This window comes from Eurytemora carolleeae, unplaced genomic scaffold (genome assembly GCF_000591075.1).
Source record: "Eurytemora carolleeae unplaced genomic scaffold, Eaff_2.0 scaffold896, whole genome shotgun sequence".
NCBI lineage: Eukaryota > Metazoa > Arthropoda > Copepoda > Calanoida > Temoridae > Eurytemora > Eurytemora carolleeae.
In genome coordinates, this window is record NW_019396792.1 from 119,068 (window position 1) to 145,703 (window position 26,636).

The following is a 26,636-nucleotide window of genomic DNA, read 5'->3' on the forward strand; positions in this document are numbered from 1 at the left end:
TCCGCCCGCCCACCCGCCTTCCATTTTTTAACCATAAATAATACTTAACAAATTTTTTACAATCTAGACTAAATTGGCATTTGTACATTTGGAGATCATGCAAATGCAATGTTGTTAAATAATGTGTTACATGCACCCGATTTAAAATATTAATACGTTTATTAGAAAATTTATTACTAAATCATTGTTGCACCTTCTCTCTGTTTATAAAATTATATGACAAAAAGGGCCATTCATTCGGAACTCTTTAAAAGTAATGTAAATATCAAACACGTGCATTGCCTTATTCGTACAACAACCGTTAACGGATATTTGTAGCTCCTTTGTAATTCAACTTTTTCAATTATTAAAATTTTGAGTAAATTTCACCATGCCACTAAGCAAATCCGGGTTTGAATATTCTGAAAACTTTTCCTACACTAAGTTATCAAGTGATGCTACTGAGTTTAAATACGATTTCGAGTACCCTAAGTGGTCGACGGGAGACGAGGAAAATGATTGTTCGTACAGCTATACGAAGTGGTCGACGAGTGGGGCTGATGGCGAATCTCTCATCTTGAAACCTGTAAGTATCTGTTAACTTTATACTGGAAATTTAGCTTTCTTTACCTAATTTGGTTCATCTGAGGCCGGTCCTTCTATAGATAGTGGACGTGTAGTTCACGTACTTTGGAGGACGATTATTTGGCCGCTAGATGTCTCCCGTGAGTTATTCATGGACGGACAGAGTTTCTCACGCCACACTGTATCTGGATCATTAGCCGTGCATTAGCCGTACTGTGGCCATGATTTATTTGAGAAAAGGTGGCAGCACTAATCAAAGTAGCTTTCTGATTTCATTTCATAANCCCACCTATCAATTTTGTACATGACCATTTATTTTTCAGCAAAATTATTATTTTTTTTTTTGTTATTAGGGACATAAATCGTTCACTAAGATAGACCCATTTATTCTGCAGTGAACCGAATAGCTTTCTTTTGGTTTTCGTACAGGTTCGTGCGATGTTGCAGCTTAAGGTCGGACACTTGTGGTAATCGCATTTACACAGTACTTAATTCCTCTGTACCTAGGACGTCGTATGTTTGCAAAAAGCACGTATGCCAAATTCAGGCTCTGACTCAATTGATCCGTTCTTATTTTTTAGCAGAGTATTGTAGACTGCTTCCAGCAGTATGACGAGTCATCAGCGACCCTACCTGTACTTGACGGAGAGATTGTGAATAAATCTACAGATAGTATTGTGCCAATTTGGGATGTTTCTATAAACGCTGATTCCACTCTCAAGGCCTCTGCTCAGCACCAAACCTCTGGTAGTAATCTGAAGAAGTGTACCTCTGGTTTAGGGTCAACTTGGAGCTCTGATAGTTCCGAGGTCTTCAAGACAAATGCATACTCACCCTCTGCTATTCCTTGGACTCGGCGTTCAAGCACAGAGAGTCCTGATCCAACTTGGATAGAGGCTAATCCTGGAGATGCCGTAGGCCGGGACAGTCCTGCTCCAGCTTGGGATACAAACCCTTCTGATTGGAAGGAGGACGCATCTATGAAACTTGCAGAGAAGTTGTTTCAATTCAGGATAGAGGTAAAATAAATGCCAAGGAAATGATTAATGGAGAATTTATCTTCACCACTTGTTTTAGTTATAAAGAATACATACTTCATCTGGAGGATTTGGCATATTTATAAAAACTTGTATGCACTACGTTTTTATGGATTGCAATGTTATGGTTTTCATTTAGAACGAGGAGACTGGAAGTGAAGGAACCTATTCCAACCCAAGGTTCAAGACAGAGTTTTGCCGGAATTTCAGGGAGAAGGGAACCTGTTTGTACGGGGATCAATGCCAGTTTGCACATGGCAAAACAGAGCTTCGTGTAAGATTTCTATTTTTGATTCATCAATTATTCAATTCTTTGTAGATTTGTTTTAAGTTCTTCTGCCACTTCTTTTTCTTCAGCGCACTTTGAACGACTGGAGACTTCTCAAAATTTCCAAAAAATATTTAAAGTGGATCCATAGTTTAATTAAAGCATTTTGACTTCTTTGTTTCTAGCAAGATATTGTGCGGCACAGCAAGTACAAGACCAAGTTTTGTCAAAAGTTCTGGATTGGTGGATGGTGTGTTTACGGACCCAGGTCAAAATTTTTATTAATTGGTATTTTGTCGCAGAATTTCGGTTAAGGAATTTGGGAGTGTTTTTAGGTCTTAAAGGACGTTCTTTGAGTTTTTAACTCTTAAATTCTGCTTTCTTTTTAAATTAAGAGGGCTTCGTCCGATTCTCAACAAGTCCATAGGTGGAAAGGGTAGTAAGGTTACTCTTCAAGTTCTTTTCTCTATGGCCAAAACTTGTTTTTACTCCCAAAATATAAATGTTTCAAAGCGATTAGCTGAAAGTCTTACAATTTGTCTCACAAAGTATAGTTTACAATTGTGTATCGGCCTTTAAACGCTCAAACTATTTAGATGCAACTTTATTCATCTGGAAGAGGAGGCTGCGGCTGCATACAAGACTGATACTGTTCCAACTGCGGGAGGATTGAGGTAAGAATTAATATTTGAATTCAAATAATTGTACATTTGGGTCATTAGTGTTAAAAATAAGGTTTTGCTTCTTTGATGGCTTTTAAGGTTTTTGCTGAAACCACCTATTTTATTTAGGCCGTTCCAGCTTCAGTTACGTAAGAATTCTGAATCAAGTACCGACTCGGGGATTGAAACTTTTTCTTATCCTCCCCCTGATCATGCGTCCAGGAAGTTTAACAAGATCTCAAGTCCTCTTCCAACCAGGATGCAGGTGGGTCATTAAACAATGGCAAATAAATCAAAATAATTTAATGTTTCGCCGCAAATTCTTAAATTCTTTATCCCTTCCCACCTTTGAAGATGAACTTGGATTGAAGTTGAGAAATGAGATCTTGCGGTCAACTTTTAGTTTCCGATTTTTCCTTCAGGTATCCGAGAACAGTGTTTCCAATGCTCAGAATGAGAACTATGTCCTGAATGCAAGGAACAACTACAGACGAGAAATCAATGAGGGTAAGTTTAAGCATTTTTTTATATAAAAGTTTCATGTCTTTTCATCTAATTTTTTAAGGATGTGCTCTTTCTGAGCGCGAGAAGTTAATTGAGCTTGTGGAGGCTCTGAAGCTTATTGAGCGTACTGACCTGGGCAGAAATCTTCTGGGGCAAAGTGACTTGGCCCGACAACTGCTGGGGACAAGTGACTTGGGACGAAGGACAGGTCAGGGGCTGAGATTTCCTGGGACCGGACTTCCTCAGGATAGGAAACTTATCGTGCATCCTGAACACAACCCTATCCTGGTCTCAGCACCTGCCTTTGACACATGGTGAGTCTATTTGTAAAGATTATCATACCTCAATGTTAAAATTTTTTAATGTTCCGACTTTTTGAGAACTTATCACATAGCTAGGATTATTTTTTGTCTAGTACTGGTTTTTCTGTCAATTTCTTATTTAGGAAAAAGGGGGGGGGGGGAATACTGTTAAGATAAACGTAATATTTAATGTAAAGGGCTAATGTATTTTTTTACAGGTCGACCCCGCAGTTTTTTACGTAATGACGGACGTAGATGACAGCGTTATATCTTAAGAACGCATAGCTTGACCCTTGAGCACATATTGTATTTATTTCTAAGTTAAGTTTGCTAATTATTTCATGTTTGTAACGATGATAATTTAATATTGTATTAATTATTTTTGACCAATAAACGCTTATTATTAATCTAATTTAGATTCCTTACGATTATATGTCGATGGCAAGTTATTTGGAAGGAAAGTATCTTCAACTAAGTTGATTTAATATTAGTCTATGAAATGAAGATTCCTGGAAAAGTAATAATAATTTAGGTAACCTTAGTCCTTGATTTGAAGGGAAAATTTTCCTAGAATTTGATAACTTTATTCTCATCTGATGGACAGTTTCTCTGTATGTTTGATGATCGATAAAGGAGACGTGTTAAGTTGTCTACGAATGTATTTATGGTAGTAAAGGTCTCGGGTGTAAATATTAAGTTTTCTTGAATCTTGGAATTAAATGTTAAGAATTTTTTTAAACTAACGAAAGAATACAATTCTGTTCACCTATAAATATGTCCAAATCTTAAAATTTGAGAAAGGGGTTTATTAATCTTTGAATTTAGTGACTATTTTGATAACTTATTTGTAAATGATTTTTGACAGTTTAGTGATCCCTACTAAGAATGCTAAAATTCGTCTGCTATAGTTCAGAATTTTTTGTTTTTGTATTTCTAGCATACTGTGGTGGTGGTAATATCAGAAATTCGTGCAATCGCACACGGTCCAGTTGTTTTTCTTTACTACACCTCGCAGAAATGTTGCAGAACATCATGTAATGTTGTAGAAAATAATATAACAGTCCGTCTACATCAAATATACTCGGAGCAGACGTATAACTATATTTTGACTACTGAAATTAGGTAACCATGCTAATTTTTTGCAAAGACTACTTCGAATATTCGTCTCTTAATCCCCATGATTATTGGAACGCTTGTACCTTATATCTCGGGAATAATTTAACTAACGAAGAAAATAATATATTTGACTTCTATATATTAATTTGGCTTGTCTGTTTGTTTGTATCCCATAAACGTTAAATCGGCTGAACCAATCGGGCCCAGATTTTTTGTGGGACATCACATGACCACAGGGAAGGTTTACGAATGATAAAAATTAAAAAATGTGTTTTGAAGGGTTTTAATTTTGTAAAAATATTTAAATTGTAAATCCGCGATTTTTATAAAAATCCGCAAAAATTTGTTCTTTGTATCAAAATGTTAACAATTCTGACAGAAGAGGAGCGCGAAGCGCCCTAAACGCCTAGTATCTTATTTTTATTTGCAGATTCTTGAAATAAGCATACAAATATTGTATTAACTTTAGGAGCTCAAAATGGGCCTCAAGGTTGGTCCTGAAGTATATAATACCAGTAATACCAGTGAAGGGTCGATAGTTGATCTAAAGTTAATAATACCAGTGAAGGGTCGGTAGTTGATCTAAGGTTGATAATACTAGTGATCTAAGGTTGATAATACCAGTGAAGGGTAGATAGGTTGAACTAAGGTTGACCATCCTAGTAAAGGGTCGATAGTTGAAAGGTTGATAGTTGATCTAAGGTTGATTATCCTAGTGAAGGGTTGCTAGTTGATCTAAGGTTGTTGACAATGACATCCCCTCTTTTCACCACACTTCCATATTTGCAAACACAGAAAATCTGTATATTTCAATTCAAACCTAGGAAAAAGTACAGATAAATAAACAAATACAAAATGTATAAGATGGCCATGCTTGATTTACAACGGTGCCCTTGAAACGTTACGTACATTTTTGTGGACGATATTACCATTTTCTATTTAAAGTATTAAATTCATAATTCCTATATGCTTTATACAGGGTGTCCCGCGAAACATGACAGTTCGTAAATAATTTAAATGTCTTTTCCATAATTACTTAAGTTGTTTAATACCAAAGAGAATTAAAATAATATTTAATGGTAGTCTTATTATAGTAAAATTGATTTTAAAGTAAAATACATATTTTTTTTTTAAAATTCTATTGAACGAAACAAATGCAAAAAGTCTTTAATATCTATTACAGTAAAGCATACTTTAAGCTGCGCTCACAGTCCCAATATATATAATCGTTAACTTTATTTAGCAAAGACGAAGCAAGTTTAGAGTTTCAGGGAATCAAGATTGTTATTTCTGCAGTCATCTCCATAAACCAAAATATAGTATTTAGCCCGGTTCATAGATCGAGCTGTAGCTATGACTTGACAGCTGAGCTGTAGCTAGTTAAAGCTGTCTGAGTTTTCTAGTCAATGAACGCACCTAGATCAGACCTTAGGTGTGACTTCAAATCGTAGCAAAATTTCAGCTGATCCAAATCATACCTCAGCTAGGATTTAGCTCCGACTTCACAGATAAAGAGATCGCTTTTTGTGCAAATGCCCAGTAAGATTTCAATTTAAGCTGTCAAATTGCTATGACTTCGCAGCTTGGATTACAGCTTAGCTGCGACTCGAAGTCACAGCTATCAAATGCTATGACTTGAGACTAATGAACGAGGTGTGATCCAATTTTGAGATCAGAGCTCAGAGCTATGTCCGGAAATCATAGTCGTAGTTACAGCAAGTTACAGCTTGTTCTATGAACCGGGCATTTATATCGAAAAAAAATGTTTAGATTGAGAGGAGGAGAACTTTTTGACTTCATCGCAGACCGTGAGAGACTATCGGAGGAGGAGGCCAGCCATTTCATCAAACAGATTCTACTAGGTAATTACATAAAGGAAATTGTTTAACTTTAGAAAAATGGGTTACCTAAAATACATGAGACAGTAAAGACGACCTCAAACTATTTATTATTGACGATTCCGAATTTAAATTAAGTATTCTGCCTTGAATAAAATCTTATGACTTACGCAATGGTTAGGCAAAGAAAGAAACAAGTTTACAGTTAAAGGGAATCATAAATGAAAGGAAACAGACTTCTGAGACCGGATATATTCTTTACAATCGTCTCTGAAGTCTCGTCCGTTGTGGGTATCCCTGTAACTTTTTTTATTTTTATGTTTAAATTAAAAAACAAATTTAAACAGAATTTTCAAGAAATCTGAACCAATTAAGTTTTTTATCTTATTATAAAAACTTTAATAACTTAAAAATTGAAATATTAAAGCAAGTGCAATTTTTTTCGATGAAAGACATTTTGGGATTTAATTTTTTGAATAATTGACGTACAAGGATTATCAAAAGAACAAAAATCCCTTATACACTACCTTCAATTGGCTTAGAAGAACTGTTCACGTTTTTAATGGTGCTGGAAAAATTTTTCAATTTTGTTTTTATTTTTGTGCGGGATTGGATATTGATTATTGAATAAGAATTAAGAGTATTAGAGGGACTTTTATCGTAATTTCAAGGAACCCCTTATTCAAAGGGGTATGTCTGATTGACAACGGTGCTCTTAAAACCTTAATCTGATCAATAATGTGGCAGATAACGTCGTTTTAATGTCTTGAGAAGTGTCTTGATTGTGATAATTTCTGCATTGTTTCTGGAGCAAAAAATCACAAGTTGCAGAATTTGTAAAGAAACTTCTAATGAAAATAAACCGTTGTTAAAAACAAAAATGGCACTGTTGTGAATTTAACATGACACTCTATCAATGGAAATTGTCTTGAAATTACACTGACAGTCCCTCTATAACCTGAGATAGGTTTAATAATTAGTATTATTCAAAAATTAACTTAATTAATATCTTTACATTAGAATCCTTTTACAGAATTAAGTCTTTATCACAAACGTAAATTTTCTAATTCTTAAATCTTTAATCTTTCAAACATGGATCATTTGATCTAACAGAATTCACAAGGTCATGTATAAGGTCTATGACATTGGGCTGCAAAGGTATAGGGATTAGAAAATCGTAGTTTGTAGCAAAGACTAATTTCTTTCCTCGGAGTAGTATTTAAAACCTCTTCTAAAGAACTCCGAAATTCTCTTGTTTTAGGAGTTCAGCATCTTCACACTCATAATGTTGCGCATCTGGATCATAGGTTAGAATAGGTTAGAATAGGTTAGAATAGGTTAGAATAGGTTAGAATAGGTTAGAATAGGTGGAATAGGTTAAACTTAAAAGCGTAAGATTTGTCTAAAAAAGGAGTTTACAGGCAGTAATAAAAAAACCTACCCCTACTCTGACTCTTTAACACATGGGGGTTAACGTTTACAGTCAGTTCTTAACAAAATTTGTATCTGTGTTTTATCTCGGGTTTATCTAGGCTGTAACAATCTTTTCGTAGATTTGATTTCTTAACCTTATCTCGATATTTAATTAACCTTTGGTAGGTTCCTTTTTAATACATCGTCCTATTTCCTCATGGTATAGGGGTTCATAATCCTTTAAACCCCCCCCCCTGAACCCCACCCCAACGCGGTCCTAGTAAATTTAGGGTTAAACTTAATGTTATAACATAAAAATAATAATAATGATAATGATAATAATAATAATAATGAAAAGAGGAAAAACCTTAAAATTAACGAGACATTTTCCACCCCTCCTTCGCCTTTTATCTAAGTTTGATAAATTGGTTCATTCCTTGGGATTGGTGAGGGAATCTAGGTACCCTCGAACACTGGCCTGGGTTCAAACCTATAATTGATAAAAGATTAATTATAGGTTCCGAGCTAGGACGGTTTGATCGGCGCTCCGGTAGTGGAGAATTACTAGCTCACGAGCTCACTAGAATACAGGGTTTATTTCTAATTAATTGGACGGGAAATTGATGGTTAGGAATCATGTTCGGTTGATGTATGGTTCTAACGTGGGGTTTAAAGGGACTGTTAGAATAAATGGTAACAATATGTTCGGTTGATGTATGGTTCTAACGTGGGGTTTAAAGGGACTGTTACAATTAATGTTAACAATATGTTCGGTTGTTTTGTCACGGGATCCTAAAAGGCTAGTTCAAGGAATTGTTAAACTCAATAATTTTCATATACAGGGTGTCCCACGAAACATGACAATAGCAAGACGACTTGAAAGTCGTCTTTGGTATTTGAATTTATTTGTGACATTTAGTCTTCTATCTACTTTAACATGTATGATTCTTGAAACCATTATCACATAATTCTCCTAGCCCTGGCATTTCCAAAAAGTGGTCTGCGTTTTTTGCGCTTTCAATATTACCGGAAATATAAAGAGTTTGGTTCAGATTTCAATTTTGTTAAATAAAAGCAAAATTGTCGAAATCTGAACGAAATTCTTCATATCTCGGGCAATATTGAAAGCACAAAAATGGCAGACCACATTTTGGAAATGGCAGGACAAGGGAAATTTTGTGATTATTATCTCTAGAAATTTACTTCTAAAATTAGGTTGACAAATAAACGCAGCAAATTATATCAAAAATCAAGACGACATTCAAGTCGTTCTGCATACTGTCATGTTTCGTGGGACACCCTGTACATCACGTACTGTTCTTATAATTTTTAAATGGTGTTTTAGTTAGATAAATTACATTTCTTTGATAGAGATAAAAAAAACATGAAAGCCATATCAAAATTATGGATATTTGAAAATCACAATTTTGATGTATCATCAAAAAAGATCTTGCATATAAGGAAAAAAAGGAACACTTTTTTGAAATTAATGGTTTGGACAAATGCATGGTTACAACTTTAAGGAGCATATATTAAAACATAAAAGTTGAACCGTTGTGTACCCGTCTACAAGGTTAAGTCCAGACGCCTGTCTCAGGCCTGTATGCTTGTAAGTCTGGAAGATTTGTGTGATGAGTTTGACCCTTTCAAGTTCAGTATAATGACCTGGAATATTTAATAGGTTAGCAGAACACACGCAGTCTTAAACATACAAACTATACATTAGGCAGAGAGCTACAGTAAACATGGGTGTTATGGGAAAACAAATCTCAATTGGTCTTTCATTGATCCGGCATTCATTTTTGAGAAAATTTTTCTTTAAGGGACCCTCCATTTGTAGACTGGCATGTCTGATTTGGGAAACTTGACTGTACACGTGGTACAGGCCCATTAAAAAAAAATATTTTTTTGTTAATGTCATTTTGCAGTTTTTAGACGGTAAAAACAAAGATATCTCTGTCGTTTTTTTTTAAACGTCAAACTAAAAGTGTCGGGTAAATGTTTTATGTTAGGTCGTCTTCAAAATAATTGCATTTTTATTACCTATATTTCTCTACACACATATACAAGATGTGCGGTAATATGAACCTAGCTCCAATATTCAATTCTTCTGAAGAGCGTAGAACTATTAGATTGTGGAGAGGTTGGGTAAGATAGCTCCTATTAAATGAATAGCTAGGTATTATGAAAATGACCCTAATATCGTCTGCTGAAAGATTATTATCGAACGTGACGAGATAAATATCTTTTCTTTATATTTATCAAACTGAAAGATCCCATGGAAGAACCAATTAAGTTGAATTTTATTTTATTTTTAAATGATTATTTTTAAAATTTTGAATAATTCTATTCATCCCTGGTAAGTGTAGTCCGTGTGGTCTTTAAATATTGCTTCTGGGGAGGGGGGAGTGGGGGGGGGGGGTTGAACCCATGACCCATAAAACTGGAATAGGAAGACAACATTTTAGAAAAACGACAATTTAGCGATGATAAATTTTTTATTTTTACCATTAGCTTAAAAATCAACTTGTACCATTGTTGCGATCAAAATGTTCATTGCATGGACTATTCAAAATCATAACTTGTATCGTATTCTACTGTGTCCAATTATAAAGGAGTAAATGTTTTTGGATGAATTTGGCACAGAGGGTTTGAACTCTTGGGGAAGATAAAAAATACCATGAAGTTTAAATGGAATGCAATGTTAGAATTAATTTTTTGTATAAGTTTTAAAAAGGATGATGATAGGATGAATATATTGACATGTTGAGTAAATCAAGTTTTTATCCCTCCCATCCTAGAACTCTGTCCAGGGTTTCAAATATTCACTAGACGTGTCAGATCTCATCATTCTTCATAATTCTAGCTGTGAATCAGCGATTATGTAAAATAAGCTGAATCCCGTGGAGCAGGAGGAAAAAAAATATCCTCATTCTACCCTCCCACCCCCCGGCCCCCTGCATCCCAACGGTTCCCCTTTTATCATTTGAAGACTTCATTTCTAAGCCTTCCCGACCTTCGTGCTGCATTTATACATAGTTTGGTATGCTGAGAATCATACACTATACGTGGTGAAATCATGTAGATTGACAATTTTATGTTTATTTGTCTGCTTACAAAATCTTACTATTAATATGCATGCTGATGCTGATGTTTGTCATTCTCTGTATTCAGATTTTATCTATCCTAATCTGTAACATTATTTTGGAATCTGCACCCTCTTCGGATCTATGTAATATGTATGCCACTTTATCATCCCAGATCCATAATTCTACACCCCACCTTTTAAACTCTGCATACTGCTTTTTATCTGTACATCATTCTGCATGCTGCACAGAGCACACCTCTCCTTAACCATGCATGCTACTTTTATCTTTCCAAATCTTCCCATCATTCTGGATGTTGCTTGTCAATTTCTATGTATGCCACTGCCCACTAATCTTTCTAAATCTGTTCATTATTCTACATTAATACAGACCCGATTCAAATTTTACATCCTGCTTTTAATATTAAAATCTATCCATCATTCTGCATGCTGCAAACCCCTTAAAAACTTTGTATGCAATCTTATCTACCAAAATCCATAATTCTGCACCCCCCTCCCTTCCAAACTCTTGCATACTGCCTTTTTTTAACCTGTTTATAATTCTGCATGTTGCACAGAGCACAGCACACCCCTCCTGAAACATGCATGACAATTTTATCATTCCAAAACTGCCCATAATTGTGCATTCTGCTCACCCCTTCCAAACTTCGCATGCCGCGTTATGCCGAAGTAGATGAGTGTGGGAGAATATTTGTTTGTTGTCTGTGAATAGTATCTAGGCGAAAATACATTTGAAAAGAAATCAATTAGTGAGAAAAACATCTTTTGATGTTTTGCTGTAGGGGCAACTAAAAATATACTAGATATGTTTTGCTGCAGGGGCAACTAGAAATATACAGATATGTTTTGCTGTAGGGGCAACTAGAAATATACCAGATATGTTTTGCTGTTGGGGCAACTAGAAATATACTAGATATGTTTTGCTGCAGGGGCAACTAGAAATATACTAGATATATTTTGCTGCAGGGGCAACTAGAAATATGCTAGATATGTTTTGCTGCACGGGAAACTAGAAATATACAGATATGTTTTTCTGTAGGGGCAACTAGAAATATAAAGATATGTTTTGCTGTAGGGGCAACTAGAAATATACTAGATATGTTTTGCTGCAGGGGCAACCAGAAATATACAGATATGCTTTGCTGCAGGGGCAACTAGAAATATACAGATATGTTTTGCTGTAGGGGCAACTAGAAATATAAAGATATGTTTTGCTGTAGGGGCAACTAGAAATATACAGATATATGTTTTGTTGTAGGGACAACTAGAAATATACAGATATATGTTTTGTTGTAGGGGTAACTAGAAATATACAGATATGTTTTGCTGCAGGGGCAACTAGAAATATACAGATATATTTTGCTGTAGGGGCAACTAGAAATATACAGATATGTTTTGCTGTAGGGGCAACTAGAAATATACAGATATATGTTTTGTTGTAGGGGCAACTAGAAATATACAGATATATTTTGCTGCAGGGGAAACTAGAAATATACAGATATGTTTTGCTGCAGGGGCAACTAGAAATATACAGATATGTTTTGCTGCAGGGCAACTAGAAATATACTGGATACTTCTGCCAGATTTATTCTTATATGCATCACAACGATCCTAATAGTTGTGTAAATAATGCTTCCACTTTTGAGATCGGGCTTACTTTGATGTTTAGCCCTTGCAGACCCTTTTATTTTTTTTTGATATTAAGACTTGGATTTTTTTTAAAGAGAGTTTTAAGTAAAATCTTGATTTTATGATACATAACAAGTTGACAGTAACGGAGAAGATATGTTGGGGTTCTCAATAAGTATATGAGACAAAAATTGGTCGTTTTGGGATCCGAAGAATGAAAAGTTTGGGACAAGTACACAAGTTTGGGACAAGGGATGAGAAAAAGTTGAAATTATGGTTGTAATCAATGTAGTTAAAGAGAAGGTTGGGACATGAGTGGGACAACGTTGGTAAAAGAAACTGATCACAACTCTAATTTTTCATATCTTCATATCATAACCATGATTATGATAACTTGACCATGATCCCATAAAATTGATAGTTTTAAATATTTAACTTTTTTTCGATGCCGGGGTGCAAAAATATAAGGATGGGAAAATATAAGTTTTTGTAGAAAAATCAGCTTCTTTTGAATAAGGGGTAGTGACATGCTTGTCAGAGGTCAATATATGAAAATTTTTGAACATGAATATAGATTTGGATTTAAACATTGGTAAAAAGTTAGAAGGTAAACTTCAAACACCTGCTTAGTCTGTCAAATGTGATTTTTATTTGACTGATCCCATCTTTAACCCCCAATACTTCAGAGAACCCGAACTAGAATACATACAGAGGAGAGTGGATTAGAAGAAAAACAGAATTCTATTTCTTAAGTTTTTACGATTAGATTATTTAATCCGCGAGAAAAAGAGCCTCCAAAAGTTTTTAAATTTATATTTGAGATTTTTTCAAACTTTCATTTAAAAATCACTTCTTTTTTTGAAGGTGTAGGCGATTCACTACAGGCGTGTAAATTAACTCGATACTGTAAACCTCTTCATTGTGCATTGTGCAAGAAGATTCCAATTGAAAACTTTTCGCTGATTTTTATTGAGCTGTTGATTTATTTGATAGTGTTTCACAGCCTGTATTTGTATTGTATGTGTGTATGGTGTGTGTTTTTATGTATGAAAAACTCAGATAAAAAGGTTAAAGTTATGGATTGGTAGCAGGGTTGAGAGAAAAGAATGCCTATTGTTACTTTCTAATAAGAATCTGTATCACGTGTTCCGCTTAATATACTACATATATAATATTCTGCATTTAGAATATCTTTCAGCTTTTTCACTTTTCAAACATTTGAAGTTATTTTTATTTTAAATTTTAAACACTGTAAAACGAATTTTTTTTTCTGTTCTCCTTCGTACAGTATTTACCTCCCACGGACCCCTCTAATCAGAGATGTATATTTTCTAAAAATATTGAATATTTGTTGGAATATGTAAAGGGTTTATATTCACTTAACTTGAATTTTTTCCCCTCTAAAACTTCATACTTCATTTCTTTATTATCTCCCTCTTCTGGTTTCAACTCCTTTCTTCTCCTAAACCGCATTTTCCAACTCTCCTTATTACATCAATCCATACTTTTTCTCTCCAACCAATGAAACCTGGATCCCCCCCCCCTTATTTTTCAACCCCTCATTCCACCTCCTACCCCTAACCACAAACCAAAAATAATAATGACCCTTGCAAACTGTAATTAGCAAGACCTAAGCCGAGACATCTTACACATTTATCAGTGGCCCAAACAACCAATTAACCCAAAGATAGGTTAGGTCTGGGGGAGAAGGGGGGGGCTGGTTAGAGGGGGGAGGGGACACTTGTTAAATAGGTTAGGTCACCAGATTAGATACATTAAATCTTGATATTACGATTTATCCTACCGGAAGCTATTGTATTTTCAAGGGATTTAACAGATTTACCGTTGTAAGACATTACCCTATTTGGTTTCTGTCTTTGTTACTTTCAAATATAAGTTATTTCTAGTACTTGACACTAGTTACGGTCAATTTTTTTACCTGCAGCTTTTTATATCAAAATATAGACATTTCAACACAGTGCAGACTCCTGTTATTTATGGATCGTATATACCTGTAGAGGTAGAGAGGATAGAGTTTGTGATAGATTTAAGCAGTATATTGAAGCTGATAAAGTATAAAGCGGAGTTAGGCATATTAGTACACCGTCATACATTGCATTTATTTGTCTTTCTTAATTTTTACTTTTAAAGTGCATTGCAAAGAAAAGGCTTTGCTTTAGATAATTAGTAAATCTAATTTGCATTAATTGAGCAAACGGTGTGGTTTAATTGAATTATGCATTTTCCGGGCCGTATTTAAGAATAAGACGATATTACATGAACTGGGGGGGGGGGGGGGGGCTTAATTTTATTCTGTCCAGGGGGACACAGTATACCCGTTGGGACCCAAAAACCCCTTGGAAATCATAGCCCCCATTGTCCTCCCCCCTGAATATGCCTCTGTGCATTTTCTGGTCTGCGATACATTTTCAACCTTCTTATTATCTCTCCAACTAGACCACTCATGTAGACTAGATCTAAAACACAAGAATAAGTAATATAAAAATGTTTTCTATGAAATGTTGAATTAAAGCAAGGACTAGGATTTGAATGGATTCTCGGTAAAATGTGAAAATAATGATTACCCCTGGACTGGTATTTACCGAGTAAATGTGTTGAATTTAATGCTTGGAACCGGGAAAAGTGCATTCCCCCCGCTGGAAGCAGTTTTCCCCTTGATTGATGGAATAGGTTTGTATGAGGAGAACATACAGCCCCGGGGCTTACAACCTGACCAAGTATAACAAGTAGCTGGAGGTTGGGCACTTCAAGTGTCCGAATCTTCAAATACTTTTTGAATAGAGTTTCAGAAATGCGTAGTTTGTTTTCTTCATTTTCATTTCAGTTCGAGCAGTTTTGGAGAAGCCTTCCACTTTCCAGGAGTAATCGATACAGTGTTCGAGTTGTAATTGAGCAGGGCTTGACTTGTGCTCGAGATGCATTCGAGAAGCGTTCGAAAGTTAAAATAATGTTTCAGGAGTATTCGAGTAGTGTTCTAGGAGTTTTCAAGTAGTGTTCCAGAAGTGCTCATTTTTAGTGTTCCAGGAGCGTTAGAGTTGTGTTTTAGTAGTTAAAAGGAGTATCAAAGTAGTGTTCCAGTAGTTAAAACGAGTGTTAAAGTAGTGTCCCAGTACTGTTCCAAAAGTTGAAAGGAGTGTTCAAGTAGTGTTCCAGGAGTATTCCGGAGTAGTTCAGGAGTATTCCAGAAGAGTTCAGGAGTATTCCAGAAGAGTTCAGGAGTATTCCAGAAGTGCTCAGGAGTGCTAGAATAGTGTTTGGGGAGTGCTAGAGTAGTGTTCCGGGAGTGCTAGAGTAGTGTTCCAAGAGTGTATTATGTCTACTGTTTGAGTTGGCGAGAACCCAATGAATCTGATTGATCTAACCAATATTTCTCAAATCTTAATTGGAATATTTTACATAGTCATTCCCCTCATCCAACTTCATATTATCATCCAGCTTCATCTTCTCATCCAACTTCATCTTCTCATCCAACTTCATCTTCTCATCCAGCTTCATCTTCTCATCCAACTTCATCTTCTCATCCAACTTCATCTTCTCATCCAACTTCATCTTCTCATCCAACTTCATCTTCTCATCCTTCTTATTTGTCATTTTTTATTATTTTCCTTAAGTTCCGTTATTTTTTTCTTTTTCGTTATCTTCTTCATCTTTATTTTCTTTTCCCTATTGCATTCTCTTTTCTTTACATTTATCTTTGTTTCCATTTGTTCTTAAACTTTCTCTAGTTCTTTTTATTTCATAATACCTCTTTTTTCTTTCAGTCTTCTCATTTTCTGCACGGTTTTTCTTCAAAAAGTATTTATTCTGAGTATGTGAAAATTATTTTCTTCTAGGAGGGGAGGGGGGGGGACTAGTTTAATTAAATATTTGTTTAAACTTTAATGTAAATCTTTTACACGGGGAACGGTAAAAGACCTGCCCGAATTGAGCGTGTGTTCAAATTAGGCAAGGGAAAAGTGGGTTTAATACCAATGTACAGGGTCTGCTCTAATAGTCATAGAACTATCTGATTTTAGAGCAAAATCAATTTAGATTTTTCTTTTTTGTTTAAATCTTTTATCTCTGGTTTTAACATTGAATTGTTAGCCCTTTTCAATCCTGAGTATTGACGCACATATATATTCTGCAGAGATGCGTATCTTCATGCAAAGATGCGTATCTTGCCACTTTTCCGCCATTTTATCTCATTTTATCTCATGACGGCGTAAAATTGCTTGTTCATGTCGGTACTTGTAAATATTTCCCAAATATGAATATAAGGTATCAAATTAGACTTTTTTGGATATAATTGGATAGTGCAAAGTGTAGGAAAAGGGTACCATTACTTGATAGTGACAGGGTAAAGTAGAAAAAGGACTTTTTAAAAAAATAATCAGGGCTTTAAACATTTTTAAAATGTTGGTTTCTAAATGCATCCCCTTAAGAAAANGGAGGGGAGAATGGGGCGATTGCTATTCAATATGCTTTGTTTTAAACAGTAAGCATAAACTAGGGGGACAAGCTATATTAAATAGTCTTAGGCCTTAATTTTATGCACACATAATGAAAACAGTCTTTATTATTGGTGAAAAGGGGGTTGGTGCGTATATTTATTGTCTAAATGCCTCCTACAGAGAGGAGGGGGGGGGGCTGAATAAAAAAGTTTTTCTAGGGCCCCCTATATCTTATATCCAGGGGAGTTTATGATCTTGAACAAATTTGCTCGGTGTAGATCCATGCTGAACTTAAATAGATCTATGCTTAACTTAGAGTAGATCTCTGCCAGGATAACATCCTAATCTGCATACAGGATACACAGACCCTCCCCAACCCCACCATTCTATGATCCATTCAAGATTTTATAGGTTTTAACCCCCCCCCCCCTATTCCTGTAAAAATTAAAATACACCCTCCTTTTGTAAGCTATCCCTAAAAAATTTAAAATATGAGGTTTTATTCAATCAAAATTTATCAGATTTGAGATTATTAAAGATTACAGATTACAATGGTCGACAAATCATGATATTTGATAAATGATTCTTTAGAATTAAAAATGGCAGACTGTGGTTGGTCAAAAGATTAAAAACTTGATGGATAAAAATACACTTTGGTTTAAGGGGGAAAAAGAATTTAAAATAATTATATGAAGTGTTGTTAGTAAAAAAAATGTATTTAATTTTATTGCTGATATTGAGATAAAACTGAATTTATTGTGAGATTTGGCTTTTCAGAGTAGTAAACTTGGTGCAGTTTATTTCCTTCCTTAATTAAAAGTTTTTGTTTGGATTTAATATTTGCTACCTTCATACTTACTCACCTTCTCAGGGTTTAAACATCTTTTAGGTTATTTCTAGACATATGTATACATACAGAATATTCATATTTACCTCATTTAAAGGGACTGTATGCTTCATTTTAAGTGACTATCTTTTTCCAAAGTGGCAAGTCTGGTTCACAATGGTACCCTTTCAACCTTTGTCTGATTAAAGAAAATTGCGATATCCTTAATTTTCTAACTGATCCTAGATTATATTATTTTACTTCTGCATGGAGTCTCAATAAACATGGGAGTTGATTTAGAGTTTATAATTTTTTTACGAGACATTATTTGTGAACATTTATTTTTCCAGATGTGGTTTATCCTTATGAATTGATGATAAAAGTATAAATGTATTTGTAAATAATGTTTGTCATCTTCATGCTGTCTTTTTTCTACTATCTGTCTACTATCTGTGTATTAACTGTCTTCAAACTGACTTCTATCTGTCTACTATCTGTCTACTAAATTTCTATTATCTGTCTACCAACTTTCTACTATCAGTCTACTATCAGTCTACTATCTGTCTACTATCTGTCTATTATTTGTCTAATATTGTCTACTATAACCTAATTATGATTAATTATCATTGAGTTGGAATGTACATGAACTGTACACATGAATTTATTTCAAACATGAATAAATTAGACAATACAAGCACAGCGGGTTAATTTATTAGACTTTGGGGGGAGGGAGGGTGGGGGGTACGTTGTGGTAATATTACTGAAGCCGGGAAGTGGAGAGGGATGTTTTTTGGGTCGAGCTTTAGATTTTAGTTTATTGATGAGTATTTAAGTATAAAAATTGAGATAAAATTATGCCTTGAAGCATTTTCTCTACCTCATTATCATACACTGTTTCCATGGCATTAGAAATATCTTAAGGACAATCGTTATCTAACATTGAGCACTGTTAAAAACTGTACATGGCTTGTTCAAGCTGTACATGTTGTGCTAAAATGTGCTCATTATATACTCTACAGTCTACACCTTAAAGTCTGCAGGTTCTGATACACTCAACACTCTACACTCTGCACTCTGCACTCACTCTGCACTCTTTACTCTGCAGTCTGCACTCACTCTGCACTCTTTACTCTGCAGTCTGCATTCACTCTGCACTCTTTACTCTGCAGTCTGCACTCACTCTGCATTCTTTACTCTGCAGTCTGCACTCACTCTGCATTCTTTACTCTGCACTCACTCTGCACTCTGCACTCTGCACTCACTCTGCACTCACTCTGCACTCACTACTCTGCACTCTGCACTCTGCACTCTGCACTCTGCACTCTGCACTCTGCACTCTGCACTCTGCACTCTGCACATGTACTCTGCACTCTGCACTCTGCACTCTGCACTCTAAACTCTGCATTGTAAACTCTGAACTCCAAACTCTACACTCTAGACTCTGCACTCTGCACTCTGCACTCTGCACTAGGACTAAGCTAATTTTGGCGGTCTGACAATAACGTCTGATGTCCAATGCAATTTTTTTTTATTAAAAAAACCTTGCAAATAGTAAAGGTAAAAATAATTAAAACGATAATATTGAAATGCATCCTAGTCCCAATTTGTGAGACTTTTAAAGATCGATTTTGTGGTCTTACTAAGTAATTGTAACCGTAAAACCGTCTTATTGGTATCAAATGACTCAAATTAAACATTTTCTCTACAATACTGCTGAACTACACTTTCTGGTGGGTCACTCCCTTAAACGATGCCTTTTTTTATGAAGTTTATACTTGAAGAAATTAAATGAGGATTTGGGTTCTGTAAAAAAAGTAAAAATATTAAGAAAGAATATTTAGAACACAAATATTTTTTAACATCATGTTGGTTGTTAAAAGACGATCGTTAGCAAAAAGATGTCGTTTTTCATCCAAAACCATATATTCGTTACAGTTTCTCAAAGAACTATTCTAAATGTGCTCGATCATTATTTTATCGCTATTTGAAAAAAACACCGTTCCCCGTTGACGGCGCCCAGTCCTTCTCTGCGTGCACTTTATCTACTCTTTAAGCTTATAATTCTATAGTCCTACAGTCAATAGAGACATATTTACAATGCAATCTTATTTGCTCTCCATGCGTCATTTTGGGCCCTAAGCTGCATATGCATTATTCATAAGCAGTGACGAATTTTGCATCATTAAAACATGCAAACGGCAAATTTGTTCTGTTCTACTGCATTCTAATAGTTGCTCAAATATTTTATGATGTCGGAGGGTTCGGTTAAAGTTCAGCTTATAGTTCAGTGATCCATAGCAATGATTTTATTACTTACCCTGCTCCTTGCATGTATATAAAAGTCCATCTGCGGCCTGTATTTTGCATCCGTTTATAGAGTTTACAGGCCTCGAGGAATCCAATCCGAATATCATATTAACTCATTTTGTAATTTACTCCGAGTTCTGGACTCAGGAGTGTCGGGGTTTTTCTCACTTTTTGACCTTCTTCCACCGCCTTTTAAGGAATACAAAATTATCTAATCGATCTGGGATCATTTTCTGTCCAGATCTTGCACAGTTTGCAGAAACTTAATTCCTTGATCTAGACATATGTATTTCAAATTTGACAAATGTACACAAAAAGTTTGTTTAAAAAATGTTAGAATTGGACAGATTGAATTTTAAAAATTAAAGTAACTTAGCTTTTTGTGCATGATTTTTCATGTTTTTAAACCAAAATATTTTTTTCTGAGAAATTATTGAAAGAAAACTAGTTGTTGAAATGCCTATGACACTAAACCAAAGAAACTAAGTCTTTGCCACAAAATAAAATTTTCTAATCCCCAAATCTTTGCAACCCATCTTAGTAGAGCTTTATTATTTCAAACTATGAAATCTGTCAGATCTAACAATCTAATTTTGATGTATGACAGGTTTACACAACCACACTGTCCAGATTTAGGGAGAACAAATTTGATTTTGTGGCAAACCCAGCTTTGACTTTAGTTTTCCCTAAAAAAGTCAACCCGCTCATGACTTGGAATTTTGAAGCTAAAAAAAATCCCGAGGTTCTACCGAGATCTCCAATCAATATTTGAGTCAAATCGGTCTAGGGGTTCATAAGTTGTGATCCGACATAAAACAAACAAACAGACTGACAAACAGAGATAAATTTGATACAATTTATGTTACACACCTAAAAACTACTTCTCTTGTCTTATCTTTAAAACTTTTAGCAGGGAGGTGGGGGGGGGGGGGGGGCGGGGGTTGATTAATGAAGTAAATCACAAAATATCTATGTCTGGTAAAAGGGTACCTGATAACAATGCTAGGGTAGGCATTTATAGATTAAAGCATTGCATGCAATATGTATGCAGTGTTAGGCACTACTTATGGTTTTGTTGTGGATAAGTAGGGAAGAGGGTTGGGGGGGGGGGGGGGCACATTTTAAAAAAGTTCGGGCCCAAATTTTTAGAGGAAAACAAGAAATACTCTATTCGGATGTGGGGTAAAAGAAAACCAGAAATTTAAAGTAATGCGAATAAGATAAAAGGGTAAAATTGTAATTAAAATAGAATTTGAAAAATAGGATTGAAACTTTGATATTATCACTTTTTTGTTTAACAAAGGCTGTTCAGCTAATAAAACCATGGGGTCTAAAATATTATTTTATTCGCTGATTTCCAGAACAATTTTAGGGATACGTTTTTAAGATAGATTCATTATCATTTCATAATAAAATCTTTTAAACCTTAAGATAATTAAACAATCTCGGTAAACTTTTCTTGGAAAATGAAAAAAAATCGGCCATCTAAGAGTTCAAAAGGTACCACTGTTATTATATTATAAAAAAACAAAAATACTCACTGTGCTTTAGATATGTATACTTTAAACCCATTGTATTCAGTTAATCATGTCTAGTTTTATTCTTGTCATTGTAAACAATCGTCATTTATAAAGTCCTTACTTACGAGAATAGGGTTGCAACGTTTTTCCAGGGTTTAAGATGACAGACGACATACGGCCGGTCGTCCTGGATTTAAAATGACAGATGACATACGGACGATTGGAAAGCGCAACCGACGGATAGTCTTCCTGATTTTAAATGAAAAACTGACAAACGGACGACCGGACAACGCAACAGACGAGCGGTCGTCCTGGTTTTAAAAAGACAGATCGACGACGTACTGATGACTAAACAGGACGGGACAATGTTAAAGACGGACAGACGGACGGACGGACAGACGGACGGACAGACGGACGGACAGACGGATGACGATGTTCTGATATAAAGTATGCTTGTTCTACATTGAAGAGGGTGTTATGAGAACGAAAGAAAGCTTGATTATATAAAAAGTAAATTTGCTTGAAGATATTCTCTTTAGTTTAGTTGTCAATGTTAAACTAGGTGATGAACTGAAATGGTTCCATTATAATTAAGAACCAGGCAAGGAAATGGTTCGATTGAATCCAGATAGGATTACAAATTATGTTGTTTTAATCTATTTAATTTTGTAAAAGTCAAAATAGTTAAAGGGGGGTTTGCGAAGCGCCCTGATTTTATTCTTTTTTATTGTTGAACACACTGTTATACACTAAACACTACCTGCAGGGTCGTGAAGTCTCCCATCTTCTCTGCCGGGGGGAGAAATTAACATTCAGTATTTAGATTTTCATCTTGATAGGTCGGGAGGATAAAAATATAGAATATATAGAGGTCGGAGATAATAGAAATATAAATCATGGTTTAAACAATAGGATCACGAGCATTGAACACTCTTTAGTGCTGCAGCATACAGGAACACTGCCAACACATTTAGACCAGAGACTGATTCAACCAAGATAAAAATACAATTCATGTCTCAGGTCAAATCCTGATCTTAAAAAAAGTCTTACAGCATAAATTGATCGCCTTGATTGTAAACATTTAACTTGCTTATTTTGATCAATCTTGATAGTTCTAATCGATTGAAAACAGTGTGATAGTTTCAATTGATTACACTCAAAAAGATTGTTTTAATCGATTAAAAATAATTCCAATAGCTCTACTCAAAAGTCGAAACAAAGTATTCTTTCTGACCTTACTTTGAAAACTAACTTTCTTGAAAGTATAAATCTTAAAGGCACACCGCACAGAACCTATTTGGAATTTGGAAAATATGGATAATTTATTAGTTTTCTTTTTGAATGCACAATTTATTGCAAATATAAGATTACAGGGTAATATATTCTTTATGTTGATAAATATGCAAGTTTTGCATGACGGGTTCCTCTTTGAAGTTTCCTCCATTACGAAGCATTTTTATCCATTTCAGTTTTTATATTATCAAAATAAAATTCTTTCAGGTTTTTATTGAAACGTTCTTCTCCCCCCCACCTCTAGATACCCCCATACAAATCTCTTGATGTACAAGCGCCTAAAATAAGCATACATATTTTCAACACAATGGCCGGCTTTAAATTGCCTAATGTTAGTTTTTATTCATTCTTGAAGTTTAGCGCGATGTAAAATCAATTTGTAGCGCGCTGTCACTCTTCTCTTAGCAGCATAACTCCATAATTTATATGTATATGCGCGTGCCTCCGTGTTTAAGAATGTTTGTGTGCGTGACTGTTTGTCTGTCAGGTGGATTTGGCGCATTAAAATTGGTTTATATTCCTCAGCTGTATTTAGGATGCATCTAGAGTTTTATTGCATCGTCTGACCATGTTTGTAAGTCTGATAAATTTTATATGTTAAAGGGATACTTTCAAAAATAGTCAAGAATAAAAATTTACAAGAAGGGAGAAATATTTGAACTTACCGTAGTAGGTAGTTCGACGACTTCTCTCTCCTTCATAAATAATAAACCTCAGAAGCATTCATTATTATTATTTGCGTTTTAAAGGGCCCAACTGTAAGCGTAATTTCAAGTGACCCTCTGCTACAGGAAAAATAAACTCTTTCAACCCTCGAGAAACAACAATATCTTCCACATTATCGATCAGATAAAAGTTTCAACGATACCTTTGCGATATTTTTGCATGGAGAGTCACGGTTACAGTCCCTTTAACAAACGTATTTAGTATTTTAATATCAAGTTTGAATTTGTGAGCATTCCCTTTAATAAGCGTTACAAAGCGAGAAGGACTATGTAGAATCTCAACTATTTATCTATTCAGCTCCCTGGTTGTTTGTGTGTTTGTGTCCTATTAAAGGTTCAACATGAACAGAAAAAAGTATAATTTATCATTATGAATATAAACGGACACAATATAATAAACTAAATTATAATAATCTTTGAAAGCTCGTCTTCATCCATAATTCATCCATCAATAGATTCTGGTTCCATTCAAACATTTTCTTTTATCATCCATCATCCCCACTCTTTTCAACGCTATTCTTCTATACTGTAAATGATATTGCAAAATATAGGGGTTTATATGAGATACAAGGATGTAAGACAAAGACTTTAATATTTTCTCCTCTCTACATAGAGTATCCTCTACTCTAATTATCCAAAAGTTACTGTCTGAAAAATAAGCACAGCTGAAACTGCACGATTACATAAAGTTGCAAAGATATAGGGATTACAAAATTTTAAATTGTGGGAAAGACTCAATTCCTTTAAAAAATTTCAGAACTTTTGTATGTTCTGAAACAACCAAAAAAAACAGGGTGCTGATTTACCCCCCCCCCCCCTCCTTCTTGTTGATGAAGAATCTAAGAATATGACTGGTATTATTGACTGGTAGGATGAGTTGAAAATAACAAATTGTAATTAAGATCTTTAATTGTCCAGAAGCTAGATCCTGACTTGTAAAAATATCTTGAGTACTTCATGACAAGGGAACTCGGGTCTGCAACAATACAACTTGTGGCCTAAAGCTTAGAAACCCAGTGTTATTTTTCAGAAAAGTCTTGTTTTTAAAAGGAACTGTAAGCCTAATTTCAAGTCAACATCTTCATACACATTATTGTTCATATTAAGGTTTCAAAGGTACCGTTGTGAATTGGCCATGCCTCTTTAAATGGAGGGCCATTCACTTAAATCTACGAAGACAGTAATTTAAATATTTTAATTTTCTGCTAATTGCTCCTAAAATTAATCCCTAGTCCATTTTACCAAATCCCTATTCCATTTTACCAAAAAAACTGTCCGTTTCTGTTTTCCCAGTTGAAAAACACCACACTTTACAGGCTAAATATTATGTTATATCTAACATTAAAAGAAAGAAAATAAGGCGAAAACTTCTTTTACCTGAATTTAATGATGAACTAGGATGATGGGAAAATCAGAAGTTCAAGAAAATATCATACAGGGTTACCCACATGTGTTGAAACTTCAGAGACGACTTTACGGAGTGTATACTGGCTGTTTTCCTTGTATTCGTGATACCATTCTTTGCCAAATCATTAAACAAGCATTTAAGGACCTCATTTAAGGCAGAAGAATTAATTTAAACTTGAGATCGTCAAATTTGTAGAGTTTTAAGTCGTCTTTACATTCTCATCCTTGTGGAAAACCTTGTTCAAAAGGAGCAAAACACTGCCTTTTTAAAATATCTCTTGTTCAAGTAAGGAAACCCACTAAAATAAAATATATTTTATATAGGTTTGATTTACTAGTCTACATCAGGCACTGAGACTATGCAATGCATATTTGATGCAAAATATCTGAAAGTATACATACATATTTAATCTTATTCATGACATTCGAACAAAAAAAAGGTTGTCAGTCTTAACATTCCTTCAGTCATACATCAATACACATTTTTTACAGCTCGTGAGCATTCTCATTTTTAACCACTTTACCAAGCTCAGAACAAGTTTTTTCTTTGAATGAGTCAGGAATCTAAACTTTAAAAAATCAAATCTCTACCCCCCCCCTACACCCCCCCACACTTCCCTCCTTGTCAATCTTGTTAATTGTGCGACACGCAAAATTTGTTTTACATCAAATTAAAGCCTTTTTAAAAAGTGTGTAAATTGTAATCTCTGTTTGTCTGTTTAGATGTTTATAGATCATAACTCATAAACCTCTCAACCGATTTGTCTAAAATTTATATTTGGGAACAGAACCACGAAATTATGGGTTGACTTTTATACGAAAAATTTTGTTTCCAAGCAAATGCTGGGTTCCCAAGCTAATACAATAAACATGGAATTAAAAAAGGGAAAGAAGCTGTGTGTGTGTAGAAACTAAGAAAACTAGGAAAAGAAAGTAAGAGGAAGTAAGGAAGTATGTAAGGAAGGGAAGAAACTAGTAAATATAAAGGAGGATCTAGAATGAAATGATTTTAAATACTGTTCTGTGCATGTATAGAATTATTACAAATCATTCCATGTCATTTTGCAAGGGAGTCACCGTCACTGCCTTGAAGCCGGCCTAGTACATGTCAATGTTTGTTTTTGTTTAACCCTCTTGTCTGTCTGTCTGTCTGTCTGTTTGTGTGGAAGTATCCTCTGTATAAGGTGGTAAATATCTAAATTCATCTTCAGGCTCAAGTCCTAATAAGCCTATGTTAACAAAAAGACAAGTTAATTACTTGGGTTTGTCTAGCAGTCTTACTTGCTAACTATTTAGCTGACTAGGTTTCTGGATAGTTTCATGACTAGTTGTTTAACTTACTAACTGTCTAGTCTAGCTGTCTAGTTCACTAGCTGTCTAACGCTAGCTAACTAATTGTCTATTTGTATAGGTTACTAACTCTCTATAGCTGTCTAGTTTACTAACTGTTTAGTTGTCTAGTTTACACTAACTGTCTATTTGTCTAGTTTACTAATGATCTGTCTGTCTAGTTTAATATCAGTATAGCTGTCTACAGGGTGGCCAAAATGTACGGATTGTACGGATTGTACGGATTGATTTTTTTTAACCCTAAAATTGTACGGATTGTACGGATTGTACGGATTGTACGGATTGTACGGATTTGTTTTCAAATTGTACGGATTG

At 34.9% G+C, this 26,636-nt stretch overlaps 1 protein-coding gene and 1 long non-coding RNA gene across 3 annotated transcripts; both read left to right on the forward strand.

Moving 5' to 3' along the window:
• The first annotated feature begins 267 nt into the window (after positions 1 to 267).
• LOC111708742 (uncharacterized) lies at positions 268 to 3,749 on the forward strand. Of its 2 annotated transcripts, none has more exons than XM_023482202.1 (9): positions 268 to 565; positions 1,146 to 1,583; positions 1,741 to 1,875; positions 2,055 to 2,137; positions 2,466 to 2,543; positions 2,661 to 2,796; positions 2,954 to 3,038; positions 3,097 to 3,349; positions 3,556 to 3,749. In XM_023482202.1, the coding sequence occupies exons 1-9, from the start codon at positions 371 to 373 to the stop codon at positions 3,578 to 3,580; spliced, it is 1,428 nt and encodes a 475-aa protein (XP_023337970.1). In that variant the 5' UTR covers positions 268 to 370; the 3' UTR covers positions 3,581 to 3,749. The 2 variants fall into 2 exon arrangements, with proteins under 2 accessions (XP_023337970.1, XP_023337971.1); XM_023482203.1 differs by having other exon boundaries at positions 1,149 to 1,583.
• A 449-nt stretch (positions 3,750 to 4,198) lies between these two features.
• On the forward strand, positions 4,199 to 7,601 carry LOC111708743 (uncharacterized). The gene is made up of 3 exons (XR_002766725.1): positions 4,199 to 4,459; positions 6,224 to 6,315; positions 7,553 to 7,601. It is a non-coding gene; the product is annotated as an uncharacterized LOC111708743 (long non-coding RNA).
• The last annotated feature ends 19,035 nt before the right edge of the window (positions 7,602 to 26,636 follow it).